Below are 21,262 nucleotides of genomic sequence, written 5' to 3'. Positions count from 1 at the left end.
CATTTTGAGATTGTCTGTTTGGAAATTGGCTTTCCTTGAGCTCCTATAGCATAGGACACAAAGAGCTCTTCTGAATTTCTGAAAGGCTTTGTTCTGTCCAAATAATAACGCAGTTGTCTGTGGATGTCCAAGGAATGTAGTAATCTCTCCCCTTTGTTTTGAGGATTAGGATAAAAGGTAGGTAAGTGTATGGCCTGATTCAAAGCTACCCTGGATACCACTTTTGGCATAAAGGACGGGTTGGTTCGTAATGAAACTCTGTCCTGATGGAAGATGATAAAAGGCTGCACAGCCATGACAGCTTGTAGTTCTGAAACTCTATGAGCTGAGGTAATAGCCAGAAGGAAAGCAGTGTCTATTGGAAGTCTAGCCTGAAAAGCTGTAGATGTAGCTAGTGCTCTGGTAGAATGGGCTTTTGGCCTAGAAATCAACTCTTTACCTCTGAGTTGATAAATGCATGTAATCACAGAAGACTGCCATCTAGATAGGGTTACCTTGGATACTGGAAGGCCTTTCCTGTTCTCTGCATAGGATAAAAACAGTTGATCAGATTTTCTCAAATATTTGGTTCTGTCCAGATAATATCTGAGTTGGCGGTGAACATCGAGATAATGTAGTTTTTGTTCCGCTCTATTAGAATAATTTGGGAAAAAAACTGGAAGATCAACAGATTGATTTAAGTTCGTCTGCGATGCCACTTTGGGTAAGAAAGACGGATTAGTCCTTAGAGAAACTCTGTCTTTGTGGAAGATTAAGTAGGGAGGACGAATGCAGAGGGCATGAAGATCAGATACTCTCCTGGCAGAAGTAATGGCGACTAGAAAGAGTGTCTTCTAAGAAAGAAATTTCAATGAACAGGTAGCCGCAGGTTCGAATGGGGGAAGAATCAAGGATGTTAAAATTAAATTTAGATCCCACTGTGATGGGGGGTCTCTAATCGGAGGTTTAAGTAAAAATATACCTCTAAGGAATGCCTTGCAAAGTTTATGTGACATGATGTTGTGGTCCAACAAGCCGATATGAAAATTTGAAATGGCTGCCAGCTGAACTTTTACCGTGGAGGAAGAAGATCCTGAATGAAAAATCTCGGCTGGGAAGTCCAAGACCGAATGAATCGGAGCAGTAAAGGGATCTATGTTCATAGCTTTTGCCCAGAAGGAGAAACGTTGCCATTTACTAGTGTAAATCCTTCTGGTGGAAGATTTAAGGGAAGCTACTATGATATCCCAGATGGGATTAGAAATCATAGGACGCCTGGCTAGGGATGGAAGTGGAGCAATCAAGCAGTGAGGTTGAGAGAAGGTATGGATTGGTGCAGCTGCCCCGACTGGTGGGTCAGAAGATCTGGAACCGGGTCCAGATGCCATGGCTGTACCAAAAGATAACGATGTAGGAACGGAAACCATATCTGTCGAGGCCAATAAGGGGCAATGAGAATCATCTTGGCTCTCAAGGCGGTTGCTTTCTGAATTACTTGTGGTATTAGAGGGAAAGGAGGAAAAGCATAGAGAAGTCCCCGGGGCCAATCTTGGATTAGAGCGTCTCTGGGGGGATGGCCTGGAAGAGAGAGAAGAAGTCGGGGCATTTGCTGTTTTGAGGGGTAGCAAAAAGATTGCAGCAAGGAAGGCCCCACTTCTGAAAAATCTCTTCCGTCACAGATTGTTTGAGAGACCACTCATGAGGCATGAGAATAGCTCTGCTCAACCTGTCTGCTATGATGTTGGATTTCCCGGGGATATGCGTTGCTATCAGAAACCGCTGAGAAGAGATTACCCACTGCCAAAGTCTGAGTGCCTCTCGACACAGTGGATAGGACTTGGTTCCGCACTGCTTGTTGATATACCACACTACGGACATATTGTCCGTTTGGACTGCAATAGTTCCCAGGGGAAGAGAGTCGTGGAGGGCTTGCAATGTTAAAAGCACTGCTCTCATCTCCAGGACATTTATGTGCAGGTGGCATTCGAAAGGTTGCCAAGTGCCATGGACCATCCTGCCCTGATAATGCCCCCCCACCCGATCAGGGAGGAGTCCGATGTAACCATGGCGACTGGAGGATGGACTTGAGGGGACAATATCCACCAGGTCAGATGTCTTTTGCAAATTGGAGGTATTATGATCCTGTGATGCATGGGAAGTCGTTGAAAGGACCATTGGGCGAACAGCATCCATTGTAGGAGACGCATGTAAAAGCGGGCAAGGGGAAGAAGTGTTATGGCGGCTGCCATAAGACCCAATACTTTCAGAGCAAATCTGGCCTGAATTTTGTCGCTGTGAAGAATCACATGGATGTGGTTTTGAATATCCAAGATCCTTTGGTCTGTTAACTTTGCTGAAAGTTGTACGGTGTCCAATTTGGCGCCTATAAAGGTAATAGATTGACAGGGCAACAAGGCAGATTTTTCGAAATTTATAGAAATCCCTAGCCCTCTGCAAATGTGAATAGTGTAATCTCTGGCTTGGAGAAGTTGATGCCTGGTGGTGGCAGTGAGGAGCCAGTCGTCTAGATATGGAAACACCTGGAATCCTTGACGTCTCAGGTGAGCCGTAACCGCTGCCATACATTTGGTGAACACTCTGGTAGCTGTAGTGAGTCCAAATGGCAGGGCTCTGAATTGGAAGTGACTGGCTCCCAGCCGAAAGCGGAGAAACCTTCTGGAGTGCCTGTGAATTTTTATGTGATAGTACGCATCCTGAAGGTCCACCGAGCACATCCAATTGTCCTTGCCCAGAAAGGGTAGAATGGACTGAAGCGTGACCATCCGGAATCTTGTTTTCTTTACAAACTTGTTTAGTTTGCTGAGATCTAATATTGGTCTCCAGTCCCCTGTCTTTTTTGGTACTAAAAAGAACCTTGAGTAGATTCCGGATCCTATTTGGTCTGCTGGGACTGACTGGATGGCTCTTTTTGCTAGCAGTTTTGATATCTCTGGTACTGCTAGTTCCCTTAGACCGGGTGGAATGTCTGGAAGGGTTCCCTTTTGCTGAACTGGGGTTTGAATAAAGGGAATTTTGTAACCCTCGGATATAATCGACTGTACCCATTTGTCTTGAGAAAGGAAAGCCAGGCTTTTGGGTACAGCGATAATCTTCCCCGACTGCCTCGAAGGTGGACAATCGGGCAACATCTCAGGGATGCTGGAATGGTTTGTCAGAGAGAGGCTCCTGCTACCCTGATTCTGCGGACCCCCTCTGCCCCTAGGGCGGCGTCTGTTGTTGTTACCCCCTCTGCCTCTGGGGGTAAACTGACCTCGTGTGTCAGGCGTGACTCCTTGAGATTTTCGGAACCACATTTTCCCTCCCTTCTGACCTTTTGGGTAAGGTCTTGAAGGGGTGGAGAAACGGACTCCTACGGCAGAAAGAGTCTTGCCATCTTGTTCGCATCTAGTTAAGGTGTCTTTCACTTGAGGTCCGAACAAGGTCGAACCATCAAAAGGAGAGTTTGTGAAGGACGCCTTGAAGGGGTCTGCAAAATTACAAAGCCGCATCCAGGATTGACGCCTTAAAGCCACTCCTGTGCCTGCGGCTCTACTCGCTCCATCTGCTGCATATGAAATGAGCCGCATGGAGGAGTTAACAATGGAGTTTAGGATTCCTAGCTGTGAGTTAATTTTATCCTGGGACCCAGCAGCTGACGGATCCTGTAAAACTTCTCCCAACTCTTTAAGAACATCTCTTTGAAGGTGGGTGAAGTGACACAAGTAATTCAGCGACTGCATGGCAAAGGTCGCTGAAGAAAAAATCTGCTTTCCGTACCTATCCATAGTCCTGGAATCCTTGTTAGGAGGATGGACAGGTACTGAAGGATCAGCTAGTTCCTTCTTGGTGGCTGCAGCCACCACCATGGCATCAACCGGGACACCTTTTGTCAAATATTGCCTATCAGGCGGGGCCGTGATGAATTTAGAAGGCCTCTGAGGAATGGGTTCCACCGAATCCGGGGCCATCCACGCCTTCCGAGCCACCACGTCCATAAGAGGGTCGAAAGGCGGAGACACCCAGGAGGTGGAGGGTCGAGACCCGAACGCCTCCAGGTATACCGACTCGTCCTCGGAAGGATTAAGGGAAGGCCAGTTCCCCCTCTGCTTAAGGAGTTCAAGGATGTCTGAGAAAGAGACATCCTCAGAGGGGGACCTTGGGGATCCCTCCGACTCATCCAAGTCAGTATCGGATGTAATAGACTCGGGGGAGTCTAGATGTTTCCTCTTACATGTCCTCTTATGCGGAGGTTCACCTGATGGGTCAGGAAAAGCCTTGGAAGAGGAAGATATTCCCAGTGGGGAAACCTGAGGCGTTGGATCTCTGGGTCCGGGAGCAAGAGAGTGGGAAGAGACGTCAGCAGGCACTGTAGTGGGAGGAGCTGATGGAACTGATCGTTGACTACGCCCTGGGGCTAGTACACTCCTCATCACCTCGAAGGCTCCCCCGTCAGAGAGGCCAGAAGGCTCCCACTCCGAAGAGATAGGAACCCCAGGCCGCACTAACAGGGACGGCTCCGAGGCTGATGTCGGGGCTGAGCTCACCAGCGCCGAAGCTCCGAGAGGGAGAACGGGGTCAGACAAGGGTCCGATGCCACTCGCCCCCTCGGAGCCGACGAGAGAGACCAGACGCCCGGATCCCTCCAATGAAGACATCAAGGAGGAAATCGGAGCAGAGGACGACGGAGCCAAAGGGGGGGGGTGACTAAAACTAAAGGGGAGAGACTAAAAGTCTGAAATTTGAAAAACTTACCAGGAGCCAGTAAAAAAAGCACCTCGCAAGCGAAAGCGGCAAATGAGATCTGGGTAGTCATCACCTTGCAACATGGGATATAGGGTTGCCTCGAGCCGGTAAAATTAGCTCTCGAGCTTTAGTAAGTGGCCTCGGCTCCGAACCCATCCAGCAAGAATGAAGGCGAGATTTACAACTTAACATTATCTAGTTTTCTCTTGAAATGTTAACATGCCAGACACTATAATTTTAGATGTATACAGGAAACTAGTGTACTGGAGAAAAGCTCACTTGCACTGGTGCACATCATAGAAGCAAACTTACTGACAGGATTTCTTGCAGCATTGTAACAGATGAACTCGTTGTCACTAATATCATGCTTCCAAGCCTGTTATTTTAGTATTTAGTAGCCTCCCCCTTCATACTACGAAGCAGCTGTGCTGCACCATTTCTTGCATTGAATGATATACATTCAGTATAAAACTGACACTACCCAAATTTTATCTTTACCCCTTGCAGAAAAACAAATAAAAACTTGGTAAGAGGGTAAATATGAATTCCAGGAAAGCATACAGTGGAATGGTACCCGATGCGAGTCTCTCCCTCAAATATCTATAACTACTATGATTAAAACACACACAAAGATATTCTCTTACTTTGAAGACGACTCTCAAATCCTATCACTAATAGGTAAAATAATAAACAGCATTAGTTTTCTGTTGTATCTAGTTTGATGAGATCATGACAGGATCCCTTGTAACATTGTTTTACCAAACACTGTTTTATCTAGTTTGATGAGATCATGACAGGATCCCTTGTAACATTGTTCTACCAAACACTGTTTTTCTAATAGTTTAGGTATGTAGCTGGTAACATTTTGTGAATGTATGGGAAAAGCTAAGGCCAAATTTTCACATGTAATTTGAACAGAAACTTTTTAGCATGTGGCAACTGTACTGGTACGAGTTTTAACTGCACTTCAAAAGTGTTTTCTTGCACTTGTTAAGAAAGCAAACAGTATTGTTGGCAAGCCACACAAAGAGTTTGCTTAACTGTCCAATATTCCTTGATGCTACTGCAAAAAGAAAACGAAGGCCTGACTATTGCTGAATAATGAATTCTGGAAAATTTAGACACCACTGTGACACATGCTCCATGATAGCACTGACTCACAGCAGGAAGGTAATGTTAGAAAATGCTAACAGAATTCTTTGGGTAACCAAGGCAGTAGACAAGACTCACTAAGATTTTATGACAGTATTTAACACACAGCCCAAGTGCTGGGGAATGCCATTTTTAATGTCTATGTAAATGACGCTACTTGAAAAACTTGGAAAAGCATGCTGCCATTATGCTGATGGCATAAGCACATAAATATACATGTAAAAAAACTGGCAAGACTTGAAGGATGGCATAAATCATGGCAACTTAAACTTAATGCCAAAAAATATAGAAATGACACAAACTGGAGAAAAACTCTTGGAAAGATGCATACAGACAGAGGGGAAGTGGTAGCAACAACAAAAGTAGAAAATGTTCTGGAGGGTTTACTATCATGTACTCTAGACACAGACCATCAAGTCCTCCAATGCTCGAAACCATTCCATGAAAGTCGGAATGACAAATTCCAGTATACCTAACACAAACACTGAACCTCAAAACTCCCTACAGCTCTAGTTCCTTTAAGTTTATGTGTTTGTTTTTAATCCTGCGTTCCAACTTCCACTGAGTCTGCAACTGGTTGAAGAGTGCTCCTCAGGCTGTCTCTGAGGCACCTGTGGTGGAATTTGTTTGCAAAGCTGAATGGTAGGCCTGGGTTTAGAGTGCAGGTCTTGGTCCATCATGCAAATTCACCTTTGAGGACAGGTATCTGCCGTATCCTGGTAGACAGTGAGTGCGCATCTGGCTCCACACATTTTGAAGTACCATTGTAATTCCCTCATATGCAGCCTGGCCAGGGGGATCATGAGAATGAAACAGGCCATGTAACTCAGTGTCCGGAGAAACTGTCTGGCTGTAAGAATATTACTGTCCATATTTCTTTTTGAAAGTTATTGGTCAAGAAGGATACCTTGACAGGAGGCAAGAAAGCTTTTTGAAGGATAGAGTTCAGTAGGGCCTCCAAGAACAGTACTCTGGTTGTGAACAGAGTTTGGGATTCTTGGTGATTTATGGTGAATCCCAGGAAAGTAAACATGAATTGGGTGAACATCAAATCTGTGCTGAGTAGTGCCAGGCTTGTACAGCAGATGAGGCACTCATCCAGATAAGGGTGGATCAATACCCCTTGTTTTCTGCAGTAGGCAATTAGTGGAGTTAAGCGTTTTTGTGAATACCCTGGGAAAATTAGACAAGTCAAAGGGGCAGAGCACAAAATTTAAAATGTTTGGAACTTGCTCTGATGCTTTAGAATCCTCTGCTAGATTCTTCTATGGAAATATGCAAGTATGCATGCTTTAGGTTTAGAGTACCCATGAAAGCCTTTGGGGAAAACCTGGACAAGAGTTACTGAAGGGTCAAGCATCCTGAATATGGGAACCTCCAGGAATAAGTTGATGTTAGGCAGGTCCAGAATATAACATAATAGGGTTTCTTTTCTTGTGACCAGGAACATTCTTGAGTAAAAGCTCCTTCCTATTTGACATGCAGGGACTACTTCCACTGAGCCCTGTACACATACTGTTTCTATATGTGAAAAAGCCACTGCTTTGTGGGATGGTGGTATATCTCAGAAGTCTGAATGTATTGGGGGGGGGTTATGGATTTGAGCTGATATCCTCTGGAAATATTTAATACCTACTGGTCTGAATTAATGAAAAGCCAATTTTCTTTGAATAGTGCCAGTCTTCCTCCAAGTCTGAAAACAGGGTGGGAGGGAGGGGGGCGTGCCATGAAAGACTCACAATTGCTCCCTGCAAGGGACCTATGGGGTGGAAGTTCCTGGTCTTGAAGAAGTAGACTGCTCTTGCCTAAGTCTCTGGCGCTGACTCTGGTTCCCTTCCCTGTGGGCTTGTTTTTGACCTGCTTTGGGTTGGGAAAGGCAGGACAAGTGTTTAGTTGGAAAGTTTCTACTGAAACCTAGCGCCTGTATCTGCAAAAAATCTTTGACTGTCTGCATTGACATAGCTTTGTCCTCCATTTTCTTTGAGCACAACTTCTGGTTTAGGGCTGAAGAGAACTCCTTACCAAGGCAACATCCACAAGATTGGATTTAACATGCTTGGGGAGGGCTTGTTCCCTTAGCTATGTGTGCCTCCTAATGACAGATCTGGTGGCTGCCGCCCTGCTGACAGCCTCCAAAGCATCAAATCCACAGTATAAGGAATGCTTGGCTACTTGTGAAGTGGAGTTGCATATGCCCAGTAATTCTTTAGATAAGCTCTTTCAGTGGTCAAAAGCTTTTGTCTCATCTGTTCCAGTTGAGCTTATTGGTATTCCATTATTTGGAACTGGCAGCTTAATGCCATCACAGACAGAGTGGCAGAAGTGTATACCCTCTTGCCAATTCTATCAAGGGCTCTGTTTTCTTTATCAGTGGGTAGGGTGTTTCTGGATGTGCTGGCTCTGCCACCTCTGGGTCCAGGAATAACAACCTCTGGATCAGCTGAACAGTGTTTAAAAAGGTGCTTATGCGAGTCCATAACCCTGTACAATCTGTTAGACTTCCTGGGTGCAGGAGGGAGGGAATCTGGCTTCAAGGAGGATTCCTGGAAATCATCATCAACCACCTCCAAAACTGGAGGAAGAGCAAGGGGGTTATGTTCCAGGAGGTTGAGAACTTCCCTGACTATTCTCTTAGATTAGGGGTAGTCCTGCTCTTCCCAATGAAAATGATCCCCCAGAGAGTGTAAAGTTTCTCCAAGGGATAGATCCTCAGGATTGGAGGCAGAAGGCAAAGTTTCCTCTGAATCAGACTCCCCCAAGGATGCCAAAGAGGGATCCTCATCAAAAATTGAACCTTCTTGGTCAGAGTCTTCCACTGACTCAAAAAGCTCAGTAAGAACCTCTGGGATTGGATCTATTTTTCTTTTCCTGAGGGGGGTTCAGGGGAGGATGTCTGCCCTTAACCAGGGAAATAATATCCTCTGTCAATCTAACCAAATCCTGCTGATAGGCCTGAGACTGGGAGCTGGTGAGCCTGAAATGGAAAGATGGCTTCCTTGGAGCAGTCCTTTGTTTAGGCCTGGAGATGTCAGTACTGTAGTGGTAGTGCTCTGACTGTCGGAAGCCGAGGCCGGCAAAGTAGTCCCAAACCTGACTGATGCATGTAAATCCAAAACTTGTGCTGATGGCAAGGGGCCCAACTGCATATCGGACTCTGAATGGGTTTTGATAGAGGTCACCTCGGTTGTGAGAGGGGACTGTGAAAGCTCCTCACCATTTTGCACGATAACCAGCCTTAGAGGGCTAGCAGATGCTGAATGGACATCTTCAGAAGGCCTGAGTTTGGGCTGTTTGCATTTAGGAAGATAGATGTCGGAATGATTAATGGATGCCTTACCACACGGAGAACCTCGCTAACGAACTTAGCTAAAATGTCTGCTCTACACCAAACAGTCCTGGAATTGAAAAGCGGACAGAAACCACAATTAGGGATGTCGTGGTCTGGAGCCAAACAGGTAACACAGTAGGCATGGAAGTCTTGGTGTGGGATTTATTTACCACAAGACAACTGTTAACTTCCTCTGACATTAATTAGCAAAAAAGAAAGAGTTCTCCAATGGGGTACTTTCACCAACACACATACTGGATGTCTGCTTTGTGCTCTGACGGCAAGAAAGAACTGAGGTAATCACATCAGCAGACTCCACTTATACCCCAGCACACTGATGCCTGGTTAAGGTGTCTGCCAGTTGCAAGAGGGGGAAAATTCTTACTCTGGTAGTCAGGCCAGTCAAGGGCTTCCATGGTGTGAAATCCCCACAAGTCAGGACTGCAACAGTGAAACATGGAAGAACATCAAGCATTACCATGGGAGCAGAAGGGGGCAAGGATGGAAAGTCAGTAATGTCAGTTCAATGTTCACAATGCAGGGTTCGCGCAAGTGGACGCTACCATCTCTGTGTCGAGTAAATGATAGTAAACCGTTCTGGAGTACACATATGAGATGATCAAGCAACACTGTGGCAAGAGCAGCAAGTAAGACTTGTGAAATACCGGGACATACAGGAAAATGATTTAACAGCATACAGTAGTAAAGCTGCTATCCCTCATTTTAGGCACCTGGTAAGACCTCAGTTAGGCTATTATGTCCAGTTCTGCAATGACAATGGCACAAGACAGAGGAAATTCAAAGTTAGTCAATAAAAAGTGTGCATGGTCTTCACAAGTCATAAAAGGGAAACTAAGACAATACTACCGTAGTTCCTCGAAAATAAGACCGGGTCTTATACTTTTTCCCCTGCCGAAATAAGCATTAGGGCTTATTATCAGGGGATGGAAGCCTTATTTACACCCCTGTACAACAATCTACATTTATTCATTTACAAAAAAAAAATCGACATTTATTCATGAACACAAACTGACATTTAGTTGGTACTTTTCCGTTATTGGGCAACAGTTCTAGGTAATGCGTTAACAGTTGTGTGAGAATTCTACATAAACAGTGCAACAAACATTTCAACTTCAGAATATCTACACCTTGGCTTTCACAGTGCAATATTTCATGCTTAACAGAAAGTGCAGAAAAATCTCAATACATGTGTATTGGAGGAAGGGAATAAAACAGGTTAATAAATGCCACTTTTTGAGTTGTAATGCTTTCTTTATTCCTTACCCAAACCGTACGAGAAGGATGATAGAAAGTCATAAAAATGAAGTCTTGGAACTAGTGGCCTTACTTTGTAATTACCCCTTGATAATGAAACGTTACCTTAATACAATAAAGTCAAACTGACAAGAGCTTGCTGGCAGCTGAAAGCAGAAGCAATACATTCTGTTGCCCTGATAACGGAAAAGTTATTCATGTCATCTTCTGGAACATTGTCATAAAAGTCTCCAACCCCCGAATTCTGGCCTGAATTTCTTGCGACTCCATTTCCTGTAGAACCATCGGCCCCAATCTGTCATGCCCAGCAAAAGAGCTCTCCTTAAATGAGCACTGCTTGTCCATGTAGCCTGCTCGTAGTGCACTGGCAACACAGCTGTCAGTGATTTTATCCTTTGAATTCTTCACCCAAGTCACGACATCTTGCAGGCTAGGCTTCACAAAACTTCCACTCTGATTTCTCTCCTATTTTCAATGTAGTCATTGAGTTCCAAGCGCAAATGGTTCTTGAATGGCTTGTTTATTGCAATATCAAGAGTCTGGAGATAGGCAGTCATTCCTGCGGGAATCATTATTTGATCTACTCTTTTCTATGCAAAGAAGTTCTTCATGTCTTTAGCGCGGTGAGTGCTGGCTGAATCCCTGACTAGCAGACCTCTTTTTGCCACTTTGCAAAACAAGTGGCAGCATTACATCGACCTACTTCCTTATAACTGCTTGTGTGCACCAGGCTTTTTCGGTTTCAAGAATGTAAATGTCTGAATCATGTTCAATCTTACCTTTCTTGCCCTTACTAAAGATGGGGTTTTCTTTTCATCTAGACGAATTGCCAAAATACAGGTAACACATGCACTTTCGTAACCAGTGGAGTTAATGTAGATTGACGAGGCACCCCTCTGATCAATTGTTGTTTGAGATCTTTGGGCCATAAACATTGCAGTTTCATCCATAGCAATCATGTTGGAGAGTTGGTATTTAGAAAAGTCTATGCCATCAACAAAGGACTTGAATGTAAGTGCACGTTTAATAACTTCAGTATCTTCCAGCTTGAAGAGTGTTGTCGATCTTCTTTGAGACAGCTCATATCGCTGAAGGAAGCCATACAGCCAATGTTGTGATGCTTTGAATTCTTCTGGGTATATTTCTAAATGTGGTGCCATTGCAAGGGCAAATGTTTGAATATCAACCCTGCGCACAACCAAAGCATTTGCTCTCCTGTTAGCAATCCATTCACAGATGTCTTCCAGCTCAGGAAATAATAATGGTTGCCAACCTGATCCACACTTGCACTTCTTAGCATTTCCCTCATCCACCTGTTGACTGAGGTTATCGTACTCTGCTCGCCATTTTCGAACCATTCAGAGATCCAGCTTCTCTTTGCAGAAAGCCATCAGATTCTTTCCCTGGGAGTCGTCCATGATTCCTTTCTTGTACTCGATGGAATAGCTCTTTCTTTTTGTGCTCGTCTGGGGGGGGGGGGTTAACTGAAATCTTACGAGACAGGAGTGGCAACAAAAATGGTGAGAGTTAAGAAGACACAACCACACCCGTTCATTATCAAGTGTGCACGTTTTATGTGCGTTGTCTGTACTTTGACCAATCCAAGTACACTTACCAGTGTTTATGGGCCAAGGATCTCAAACGTCAAGTGTGAGTGAGGATTAGGGTTACAGTAAGAATCGCGGAGGACTCCCGGGGAAAGAATCTTATGACTTTCTGCAAAGAGATGAAGTTGGGTGTCCGAATGGTCTGAAAATGGCGAGCAGAATACAATAACCTCAGTCAACAGGTGTCAATAATATTATTATTTTATAATTCAACACGTCCGTCATGTGTGGTTGACTATCTTAACTGGGGCTTATTTTTGGGGTAGGGCTTATATCATGACCACCCCAGAAAACCATGCTAGGCCTTATTCTCTGGTTAGGTCTTATTTACGGAGAAATACGGTATGTATGGTTTTGAAGACTATAAGCATAAAGGGGGCTTTAACAAAACATTGAAGTAAATCAAGAGAATGACTAGTATGACTAGTATCTACGTATTTCAAAAAACAGGTTATGAGAACAAAAGTGTTGGGAGGAGATTTGGCATACTGGTTAAGGTCTTCAGCTCATAGACTCAAAGTGCAGGATTTGATTCTGACCTTGGGTTATTAGCTAAACTTAAAATAGCCCTTCAGGGCAGTCAGCCTAGTATTCACCTATGCACACATGAGCCTATGAACCATTATATAATGATCCAAAGTAGGTGGTTAAGGAGAGATAAAACTAAGTATTTTCACAAAAAGTTAAATCACAAAAAGACAAAGAAACAAACTTTAAAACAAAAACCAAACATCTGGAAGCTGTATCAGAAAAGTCACAGGTTTATTAAATACAATAAGCACTTTTGTCTCTTCTTCAACAGTTCGAGACTTTATCAGATAACTTAAAATCATAACCACCATTCTTAAATAAGTCACATGATACTAATAAACCAATAAAGCATATAAAACATTTTAAAGAAACAGTAGGAAATTCAAGAATTAAGCACTCAAAAATAAATGAAACACACCCCACAAAATATAAAAATAAAACTATGAAATACCAACCTTTTACATAATTAAATATTTATCTAACTAAAGCTTTTAAATTTAATAAACATCCAATGGATGCCATTCTCTTGAAGGATCAGACTGATAGCCTAAGGGCTCCAAGACTACCAGTCCCAGACTAGGCAAAAGTTTTAGATGGAAATATCCTTTCAGTACCTTCTTTAATATTTTTTCTTTTCTTATTTAACTGAAAGGGAATGGCTGATGAAGAGCCATGGACACCTCATCAGTTTTCCAGAAAGAGTTTTAGGCTGCACAGAATACTGCTAATCATTTTTGGGGTAAACAAAAAACAAATGTCACACGAACATACATCATGGCTTTCACCAAGAAAATGTAGGCCATGTGTGAGTCCTTTAATGGGATCTGCCTACTACATGCATATTTCCCCTTTCTGATAGACTTAAGAAAAATATAACTATACTTTTTTTTTTGCAAAACATATAAAGAAGGTCCCCAAAGGGGTACTTATCTGCCTGCAAAGCCGAGATACAAGCCGACTTCTAGCACTCAAGCTGAAGTATAGACAAGATGTCTGACTGAACTCTTCAATGGAAAGAAACTTCTGACATTTAGTGCCCATAAGTAATATTTGTAACAGCATGCTTTCATACTTCACTGGGCGCATGGTGCATAAGGAAGGCACCCAAAAACTTTAGTACACTGGCTGGACTTCCAATATCCTTGGCAGGTTAAGAACATTATAGCTTTATCCTACTTCAACAGTGATCTATTGGTGAACATCATCTGCTGCACTATAGAAAACCATGGCTGTCTTGGCCGCCTTGAGGCTATTAGAATTAAGTCATACAAAATTGCTCAAAGTCAAGCAAGATGTGTATTAACAGAAACAGTTTGAGGTTACACTGGAAACAGAAGCTGCACAACTTCCAGGCCACTGGTTTAGGATGTTAAGAACAGAAATATGGAATTCACTTGCTGCCGTCGGTAGCAGAGAGGTCCAGCTGTGGAGTCCCCCAAAGATGAAGTGTCTGCAAGAACATGTCCCTAATTGCCATGAAACATGTCACTAATTGCCATTTGCAGGTCACGGTGAAGGACACACTGAGGCTATGTTCAACTAAGTTGTTTTATAACTATTTAATTTAACTTAGTTCTTTGAGTAGCATGTCTCATTTGTGAATGTTGGTTTGAAACCATTTACATTACTTTCAAAACTGTATTACATTATTCCAAATTGAGAATGTTTCTCTGATAACTGCACTGTACTTTTTGCGTTTTTGACAGTTGGCCCAGGTCATGACTGAAATGGATCTTTGCAGCAGTTCATGTATGAAACCTCCCACCTTTACCAGTTAGAGCAGGGGATTAAGGCTCTGCGATGTTAATGAGCTGCTTCATGTAGCCAAGTGTACAAAACTTGATTCCATCCACCTCTGTTTGTCTGACGTGCAACTCTGAGCAAGTCACAAGACCAGAGGGTGCTCTCATGTCATCTCTGAAAAGAAACACTTGTGTCCAGTAGTTAACAAATGTACAAACTACAGTACAATACCAACCACTATCCTTCTATGCATTCTACTCTGCACTGTTTTCTGAAATCTTACTTTACAAATTAAACTAAGGAAAATGTATTTAAAACATTCCTAAGATGCTATGTAAAACACAGCTATGCTTTTGTTCTAATTGTGCAATCTGTTCTATTATTTTAACTGTGCGCTTCTTTTCCCTCACCAGGGCTGAAGGTCAAACTGGCCCATTAGGAACAGTGCCATATTTTGGTTAACAAATTAAAAAAAAAAACAGTAAGCAAACACAAATAAATAAATACATAAAAGTACAGCCTAAGAGATCATCTTATAAATTGATGTCCAATCCCAATATTGACAGATTCTCTGTAAGCATAGCTGTGTTCCTGCTTGTTGAAAAGACACAACACAATTACTTTATTTGTGTCTACTTGTAGAGTTCCCACAACCAGAACTGTCTGAAATGCTTACAGTGAAAACAAAGCTGTTTTACTTTACTCATCCTGATATGAAGAGCAACTCTGAGATTACTAGATGCCTTAAATCATTAGGAAATGGTGGGAAACCCTCAGCTACAATCAAATCATTCACTGTTAAAATGTGAGAAGATCCAGGATATGTTTTGCTTGCTTTTTATTACACTGCTGCTGCTGTCTTTCAGGCTTCCTCCAATGCCAGGACCTGAACAGTTTCCCACATGCTGACTGCCCCCCCCCCCCACAGTATACTCACCCTGGGTCTCCCTCCTGGAACAGACATACACAAAGGGGTCCCTGAACATTTACACCACAATGCTAAAACAGCTTACGAAGTAGTGAAAATTAATTTATTAGGCACTGGCGAGTGAACTTAAATAAGAACTATTTAGTAACCACCATACACTATGAACCCTTTCTCTGAAAAAAAGGTTGATGCTTCCTCTTTTGGAGATTACTGTTTTCTTGACAAACTCTGTACTGATTCTTGTGCAGAAATTACTATAAAGAAATAAGAAAACTGCTATGAAACTGGTGCAGATGCCTTACTATCATCAGCGTAGGTGAGCCAAATTCCCTCACTACTATCTTCAAATTTATTCTTACAGACCATCTTTAATATCCCTGTTTAGGAAGCCATTTTTGGGGTTTCTTCAATGGAGTCAGATGTAAAGAACAACTTTTTTCATTTTGATTTACTTTTCTGTTTTTTTTTTGCACTGTCCTTAACTCCTTTAGGTGGCTGTCCAGTGTTTGCTGAAATTGCTTTAGCTTTCTTTTTTAAGTTCATTTCTGGAATGCTACTCTCTCATTTACTAGCCTCTTTCCCTTTAATGTTTTCTGTACCACAAACTTTTAAAGCTTTTTACTTTTCAACTACTGCCTAACTCTCATCAACACCAAATGGCTCCCAGTATATTTGAGGGCCATCCTCCTACTAGGATCCCTAATTCACAAAGCCCTTTCTCCTATGTCATTGCTCCCTCTCATTCATAAACTTTTAATCAAAACCCTCGCAACAGATCAATTACCTAGCACATATTTCAAGTTAGCAGCTGATTCCATCAACTATCCGATCACTATATTGATCAACAGCTCAATCAGAGAACATTACGTCCCCAAACTCTGGAAGACTTCATACATCATCCCTCTACACCAAAGGTGGTGTCTCAATAGAATTTTCAAATTACAGACCAATAGCTATTCTTCTCTCGGTTGTCTAAAATGCATCCACACACAGCTTATGGACTACCTTACCTGCAGCAATCTGCTAACAAGCTCTCAGCAACAGCTTCAGGCCTAATTATAATACCACCTATCCTAGTAAGCTTCACTGACACCATTAATCACTTAAAAAACAATGGGCAACAAGTTGCATCTATCTTCGTAGATATGTCCAAGGCATTCAACACAGTAGCACATCAAAAACACCTAAATGAACTTGCATCATTAAATCTATCTCACTCTGCTCTCTCTTGGTTTCAGAACTATCTCACAGACCATCAGCAAGCTGTGAAATGGCAAAATGACCTATCCACTCACTTACCCATTTCAGTAGGGGTCCCACAAGGATCAATCTTAGATCCACTGCTCTTTACAATCTTTACTAACAAGCCACATACAGCAACCAACCTTGCAACCAAAATTTAATATGCAGATGATTCAACCCTAATATGTGTTGCCTCTTCCCTGTCACAACTACAAGAAATAACACAAAAATCCTTCACAGACCTAGAATCTTGCTTCTCCAAGCAACAACTAATTCTAAACCCCAACAAAACTAAACTAATCTCTTCTCTAACAAAAAGTCAATCAATCCAACTATAGCCTTGCTATCTTCTCAACCAACACCACCAAAATAGAACCCGTTCCTCAAACCAAAGTACTAGGGGTCAACATCAACAGCAACCTTAGATTCAACAAGAATATCTCTCTAGTTATCAAAAAGACCCATATCAAACTTGCTTAATCCACTGTCAGCCACAGAGAAACGAAACCCAACAGAAGGAAAATTGATAATTTTATTAACAGCATCTTAAAATTATGACCATGTACTATTTACACTGCTTTAAAACGAATAAATGTAAGCGCTTTTGTTTGAACAGGTGATCAAACTTCAGACATTTTATATACATTTCTCTTGCATTTAAATAGTGCCATCTCACTTCTGATTGATCCGAACCTCCAGTTTCTATGGAAACAATAAACCTTTCCTATTAAGTAAATTAGTTACTGAACATGCTTTAAAACACTAATATTCACTACCATAAAACCACTAATTTTCAAACTGTGAATAAATGCATTAATGAATACAAAATATAACTGAAAAGTCAAATCTATTAATGAACAGAGATGTTGCAATTTCTTTTGCTCTAATGCTTTAAGTTTTAACAATGCAACAATTCTAGCATAGTTGAAATATTATCCAAAGGTATGACATTCAATTTTCCTTCCATTGGGTTTAGTTTCTCTGTGGCTGACAGTGGATTAAGCAATTTTGGTTTTCCATATCAAACTTGGTACACTCTACAGGATCAAGCAATTCCTAACCAACTCCACCAGGCATGCCATTGCCCGAACCCATCTTCTCTCCACCTTGTTAAATGACTCATCAATTTTTACGAACCTCAAAAAACAGACCTAGCCAAACTGGAGGCATGCTATAACAAAATAGACAAATTTGCCACAAATTCCCCATATAGATCTCACCACTGTACAGCACTCCATCAACTCAGTTGACTTGAACAATCCAACCTTCTCTTTCTCTACCAAATTACTAATGCACATATCATTACTAAACCTGAAAACTGCCCTGCACTCCATAGTCTCGTCCAACTATACTGAAACCACAGAACTCTATGAGCTACAGACAAATCCCTACTAAATGTCACTAAAGCCAATAACAGCTATGGAGACTCCTTATCTTTCAACCAAATCTCTAAAGTCAGGAACTTCATCCCCCAGAATATCCTTAATACCACCAACTAAGCCATGTTCAAACAACTTCTCAGGACCCATCTAACCAACAACTGGGAATGTTCTTGTACAGCCCCTGGCTAACCCAAGCAAACACCTCCACTAATCACCACCCTTCCACTGTCACCTTCTCTATCTCCACTTCCACCATTACATTCACTTGTATTTTTTCTCCTCAATCTCTCTACTATCCCTTACCCACAATCCCTCCTCCCTCACTACTGTGACCTCTATCTGCAATTCTCTTTTCTCACCTCACCACTCAAAACTGTAAGCTTTACCAGCAAAATTTATAACTTAAAATATTATGTAAAAACTGACAGCATCAATTTCTGTTTCATACTAAAACTACGTTTTTCTGTTTAATTATTTGCATCCAAACCAATTCATTCATATATAGCTCAGAAAATCTCTGGAACTATCCATTGTACATGTTGCATTTAAGTTGGTATTCTTCGTGCATCTGTACACTATCTGTACCTGTACTGAAATTATTATTTTTATGTCCTGTGTACAATACTGTTTTAGACTGTGGAGCCTTTCTCCCCGGGCCTCTGCTGAAAATGGGCAATTAATCCAGTCGGACTATCCCAGTAAACAAATGTTAAATAAAATAAATAAGAAAAAACCCAGATATAATCTCCTGGATATCTCTCAATCTCAACCCACACTACCAACTACAAAAACATGCATTCTTCATCTTATCACCTAAACTACAGGACTCCATTCCTCTCTCAATCTAAGATATCCAGAAGTACTTGTACTTTGCACAACAGTTCAAGGAAAACCTCTTCACCCAAAGTACAGCTGCACTCACGCAGGTCACATAACGTAAACCCTCCAGCTCTCTCACACACCCCTTTATCCCAGTTTCATCCTTCCTTATCTCAAGTCCCATCCCTTTACTTACTGCCTTTTTCATCCTACTTCCCTCTACTCTTTGCATCTCTCTCACATTTCTCCTTTCTTCTCTTCCATCTGCATGCCTCCTTCAGCTTCTCTCTCTTCTTCCCATGGTATCGTTTCCTGCAGCTGTTACTTGCCTCTTTTAATGTCTTCATACCTCTGTATATAATGATATGCTAATATCTCTATAGCATAAGCCATCTTAGTTATTTTGTCTACATCTTATCCATAAAGCTCTGCTGAGTATAATTCCACTTTCCAGTCATATTTTGAGATTGTAAAATGCTTCTGGAATTAAATGTTGTATCATATTTTAATAAATGTAAATATAATTTTGTTTTTTAGCATATCTTTATATCTGAAAATATGTTTTGTTAATTTCTTATGTGATCCTATTCACCTGAGCTGTGCCTGCAAATGATCCATTGAGATCAGTAAGCTACCCATTAAACAAATATATAAAATAAATAAGTAATTCTTTCACAAGATCTACAGATGAAATCTCTGACACACTAAATTGTCTTTAAAAAAATCTATTTGGGGTGGGTGGAGCCATTTGTTGCACTTAAAATCCTCACAAGTACCTCTCCAAATAAACTAAATTCTCTCAGTACAAAACCTTACTACATTAAACTGCAGCTCAGATGATAGAACAGATAATTATGAAACAAAAATGCAAAAATGTGAAGTACAAAGTGCAACTGAACATGGTAGAGGGCAACTTTGGCTTTGCATGAGGTATGCACCAAGTAATGCAAGATCTAATTCAAGAAAGAAGATACCACTGTATGAGTAGGGAACTTCAGAATGCAGAAGATATCAGTCCATACAGTACCTCCTCATGAAGGCAAGAAAGAAGCCCATGTTAGAGATTTGCAGGTGTCCTCCACAAAATTAAGATTAAAAGAATCCTTTCTATATCCATTCCCAGCACTGCTTTCACAATGACACCAAGAGCTTTTTTTTTTCAAATGGCACACTTATTTTTATTTTAATCTTAAGACTGGATTATATCTAATGGCAGAAGAATGTTTTTAAGCTACTTCAGTTTACCATCCTATGGTACATCTATGTATTCAACCCCAAAATGCCTCCTGACAAGAAATACAATACTATACCTTGTTGGAGCATCATCAATAGATAAAGGTGGTTTATCTGTAAGCTTCTGTGGTGCAAACTGAGGTGAAGGGGATCTTGATGCTTCCATGGGCAGCTTTTGTATATTTTGATGCTTTCTGTTCACTGAAGGCTCACTAGCTCCAGACTGGGCAAGCTGTCGTTCATTCTCTAAAACCCTGATCTGGTGAGATTCTTGCAGCTGACTGCTGTTTAGATTATCAGCCAGTGATACAGTTTTTGGAACTGACTGCAGCTCAGCTTTACCTGGTGAATGAGGGTTACTTCTTCTACTGGGAATTGTTAGCAGTGATTCAGAAGATGCAGACAGTGGTGACTTAGAGATGTGCTGAGGTCTATATTTTTCTATTTTGGGAGGAGGTGGCCTCTGAGGAGGAGCAGGACCTTTCTTCTTAATTGGTCCAGATGGCAATGGAATGTCTTCCAGGTGACTTTGTGACAAAAAACGGGTTTCAGGCACTGAATGACTATCAGAGTAAGATGGCTGGGCACCACTTCTATGCCTCTCTTTAACTTCGGGTTCTTCCTGTGTGTATGAGTAGTTGCTAGGTAAAGTAATGGAACGTCCTCTATTTTCCTGAGGAGGAGGTAGTTGTTCCCGAGACTGGGATAATTGAATGGATGACTTCCTTCTTTGGTCTTCCAGGCTCTGGTCAAATACAGGACCCTTTTCTTCTGGATGTTCTTTCTTCTGTGTTGTGTTGACTGGTCTGCAAACAGAACACAGTATGGTTAGAAAGCAAAATCACAGAAACAGCTTCTACAGATAATCACCTTACCTACCTCCTCTTGTTTATTTTCTTAGTAAATAGGCTTCAAATTAACTTTGTCAAGAGATTATTACAAGCTCAAAAAAGTGACTGTCTTTCCAAACATTTCTGAATTTCTCTCACCCCTTCCTGACTGCAAAGCCTCCAAAGGAAGGCTTTTTAATTATAGCTATCTTTTCTGCTTAAAGACACTTTCACACACTTTTTCAGCCATCCACCTAACATTCAAACACTTTCCTCTTGTTCACATAAATCAATTTTTCCTTCAAAGATGCTAATTAACTTCATGGAATTCGTGGACTCCCATGAGATACAGTTTCTGTAATTTTTCCCAACCCTACATACCAAAAATACTCATGTTAAGTTAATTCTCACTCCCACTTTAAAATGGTTGCTAGTTTAGATCTTTGCACTGGTTTAGCTTCCCTACATGA

The 21,262-nt window shown here is 41.7% G+C and overlaps 1 protein-coding gene across 2 annotated transcripts in view; it reads right to left on the bottom strand.

Annotated features, from left to right (window-relative positions):
- SHROOM2 (shroom family member 2) overlaps positions 1–21,262 on the bottom strand; it is a 2,012,858-nt gene that overhangs the window by 340,039 nt on the left and 1,651,557 nt on the right. For both annotated transcript variants that reach the window (XM_044072571.1, XM_044072572.1), the window contains one exon: positions 20,040–20,768. In XM_044072571.1, the coding sequence (XP_043928506.1) occupies positions 20,040–20,768 (729 nt within the window). The remainder of the gene's footprint in view (positions 1–20,039; positions 20,769–21,262) is intronic.

This window comes from Protopterus annectens, chromosome 5.part0 (genome assembly GCF_019279795.1).
Source record: "Protopterus annectens isolate FY-2018-M chromosome 5.part0, PAN1.0, whole genome shotgun sequence".
Classification (NCBI taxonomy): Eukaryota; Metazoa; Chordata; order Ceratodontiformes; family Protopteridae; genus Protopterus; species Protopterus annectens.
Note: the sequence above shows the minus strand (reverse complement) of the source record. Positions and strands in the feature narration are given on the sequence as shown.